Genomic DNA, 2669 nt, shown 5'->3' on the forward strand with positions numbered 1-2669 from the left:
TATCAGTATATATAGTTAGTCAGGGTGAGAATCTTTCCAATTAATTGCTAGATTAAAGAATCTACTAAATATTCTCCGGATCATTGCCTTGCTCAACTTTTACATATAACTGCATAAGCCTGTATGTTTTTTGATGAACCGTAGATAAGAGGTCAGTAAGTATACAGGTGAATTAATAAACAGACAAATGTTGGATGGTTCAATTTTTAAGTGTGATAGGAGAAAACAGTAGAAAAACAGGCCAACAGATTTTGTCATTCTCCTGTATATCCCCAGTATTGGCTTAGCTAGGAGCTTGTCTAAATCCTGTAGAGTTCATGGCATAAGTGCTCAGGGTTACCTGTCATATATAGGATCTTCCACCCTGCCCCTGCAACCCAAAGAGCATCACAAGGGCTTGCCTATTGAATGTGCATTGCACACCTGCAATATGGGGGTACTTGAGTAGAAACAGGAAGCCATAGCGGAGAGTTGTACTGGTGGTCTCCGTGCCAGCAAAGAAGAGCGAGAGCGAGGTCATGATGAGGTTCTTGTGGTGGAACTCAGTGTTCTGGTCAGACTTGTCCTGGGTCCAGAGCAAGGAGACAGAGGAGGGTCAAGGAGGACCAAGGCCTTGCTGCAAGAAGGTCTGTCTGTCCCTCTGGGCACCCTCCCTGTTTCTGGAACTGAGGCAATCTGACCTGCTTTGCATTTCTCCATCTTTGGCATCCAGTTCTCTCTGTCTCTGTCTCTGTCTCTGTCTCTGTCTCTGTCTCTGTCTCTGTCTCTGTGTCTCTTTCTGTCTCTGCCCCCCCTCCCCCTCCTTCCTTCTCCTTTTATTTCTCCTATCAGGCTGTTCCCATCTGTCTTCATGTCTTTGGCTTGTGTCACTTGGTCTTCCCATTCTCTTTCATCCTCTATGGCTCTTGTATTTAGTTGCATCTTTTGTCCTTTGCCATGATTTTCTTCCTCAGCTAGTTCTTTTCTCTTCTCTCTTTCCTTCCCATTTCAATTTCTTGTTACTATCTCTTGCCTTCCACTTCAGCTTCTTTTTGCTTCTGTTTCTCTTTCCTTCCCTTTTCCCATTCTCTCCTTCCCAACTTTTGTTCTTCCTTTCCCTCTTTTCCTGTTCCACCTCTTTCTATCCCTTCAGTCCCCCTGATCATCCCCTCCTATCCCTTCCCCTCTGCTGGATCTTACTTTGTCCATGCGGAGCAGGAAGGTATCAATGAAGTCTCTGGGGGAGCTGGGATCAAGTGTTTCACGGTGTTTCTCCACACTGTGGCCAATGAAGGCATTGATTTCCTGCATGTTTCTGTAGATTTCCCTGTGTGTGCCAGGAAAGTGTTTCAGGATGTTGGAGAAGAGTTCAAACACCTTCAAGAAAGAAGGGGCAGTGAGGTCCACATAGGGCCCAGCTAGCAGATCACAGAGGGAGGGAGCTGTCCTGGGTCCCAAACCTCCATGGGGAATCTCTATATCTTCACCTTTCTATCCTCTGAGTCTACCTCTCTCCTCCTTCATGAACACACATACACACATGCACACATATGCTTGCACACACACATGCACACACACACACACACACACACACATGCATGCATGCACACACACCGCTTTTGTGTCCCAGAATATATCTCTACCTTTTATGTCTTCTCTCTTTTCCTTCCTTCTTTCTTTCCCAAGTTTTCTTTTTCTTTGGCTCTTCCACTTTATTTCTGCATCCTCTTCACTCTCCTTTTTTTCAACACCTGCTCCCCCTCTCCCACTTCCCTTAGGTTTCATCCCTCTGTGCCATCTGCACCCTTCTCCCTACCCTAAGTGCATCTCCTCCCCCTCCACCCAAAGCAGGCCATCCTCCACCCCTGGTGACTCTTGTCACCCCATCCTCCATCATTTTCCCTGACCTGGCTGGAAAAGGAGCTGATGAGATTAAAGGACTTATAGAACAGGTCCAGCATCCGAAGGAACTGGGGATCTTTGTAGTCAAAGCGTTTTCCAAAGACGATGGAGCAGATGATGTTGGCAGTGACAGAATGAAAGAGGAATATGGGGTCCACCAGGCCTCCTGGGGAAAAAGATAACAGCTCATGGGACACAGATTCAGGAGCATGGGGAGCATTTGGCTGCTATCCTGACTCTGTGTGACTATTATTGCTCAGCAATAAAAGATAAGAATAGCAATAAACTCTGACCCTCATCAACAAGTACTATGTGCCAGGCTGTATTTTAAGCCCTTCCTGTGTTATTTTAACTTAATTTTCCCACAACATTGTAAGTAAGATGTGATTCTATTATTCCCCATTTTATAGATAGATGAATGATTAATGGTTAAATGATTTGACCAAGGTAACCCAGCTAAACATTTCTGGGGCCAGGATTCAGACCAACCAGTGCAGAGCCAGTGCAGAGGGTCCCCATTCTGTATCTTATCCCTGGCCCTAGATCCCACTCTGTAAGCTAAGAAAGTTAAACCCTGGGGCAAAGGTGGTGCATCATGGCCAATCAATTGCTTGTGCAAGTTTAGAAGTCCCAGTCACTTCTTCACTTGATTGTCACTGCCCCCCATCACCTCTTGTCTCTCCTCCAGGGCTTGGGTGAGAAAGAGCTTGACTGTGAGTCCAAGGGCATTAGGTAGGTATGATCTTCTCTTTGTCTTTGTCTTTGTCTTTGTCTTTGTCTTTGTCTTT

The 2669-nt window shown here is 45.7% G+C and overlaps 1 protein-coding gene across 2 annotated transcripts in view; it reads right to left on the bottom strand.

Moving 5' to 3' along the window:
- The window catches only part of LOC101583517 (cytochrome P450 2B4), a 32798-nt gene that overhangs the window by 14694 nt on the left and 15435 nt on the right, over positions 1–2669 (bottom strand). For both annotated transcript variants that reach the window (XM_004648490.2, XM_023708619.1), the window contains exons 4-6: positions 1887–2047; positions 1180–1356; positions 424–565 (exon numbers count right to left, since the gene is read on the bottom strand). In XM_004648490.2, coding sequence (XP_004648547.1) covers positions 424–565; positions 1180–1356; positions 1887–2047 — 480 coding nt within the window. The remainder of the gene's footprint in view (positions 1–423; positions 566–1179; positions 1357–1886; positions 2048–2669) is intronic.

The sequence above is a fragment of the Octodon degus genome, unplaced genomic scaffold, assembly GCF_000260255.1.
Source record: "Octodon degus isolate 3935 unplaced genomic scaffold, OctDeg1.0 scaffold00418, whole genome shotgun sequence".
NCBI lineage: Eukaryota > Metazoa > Chordata > Mammalia > Rodentia > Octodontidae > Octodon > Octodon degus.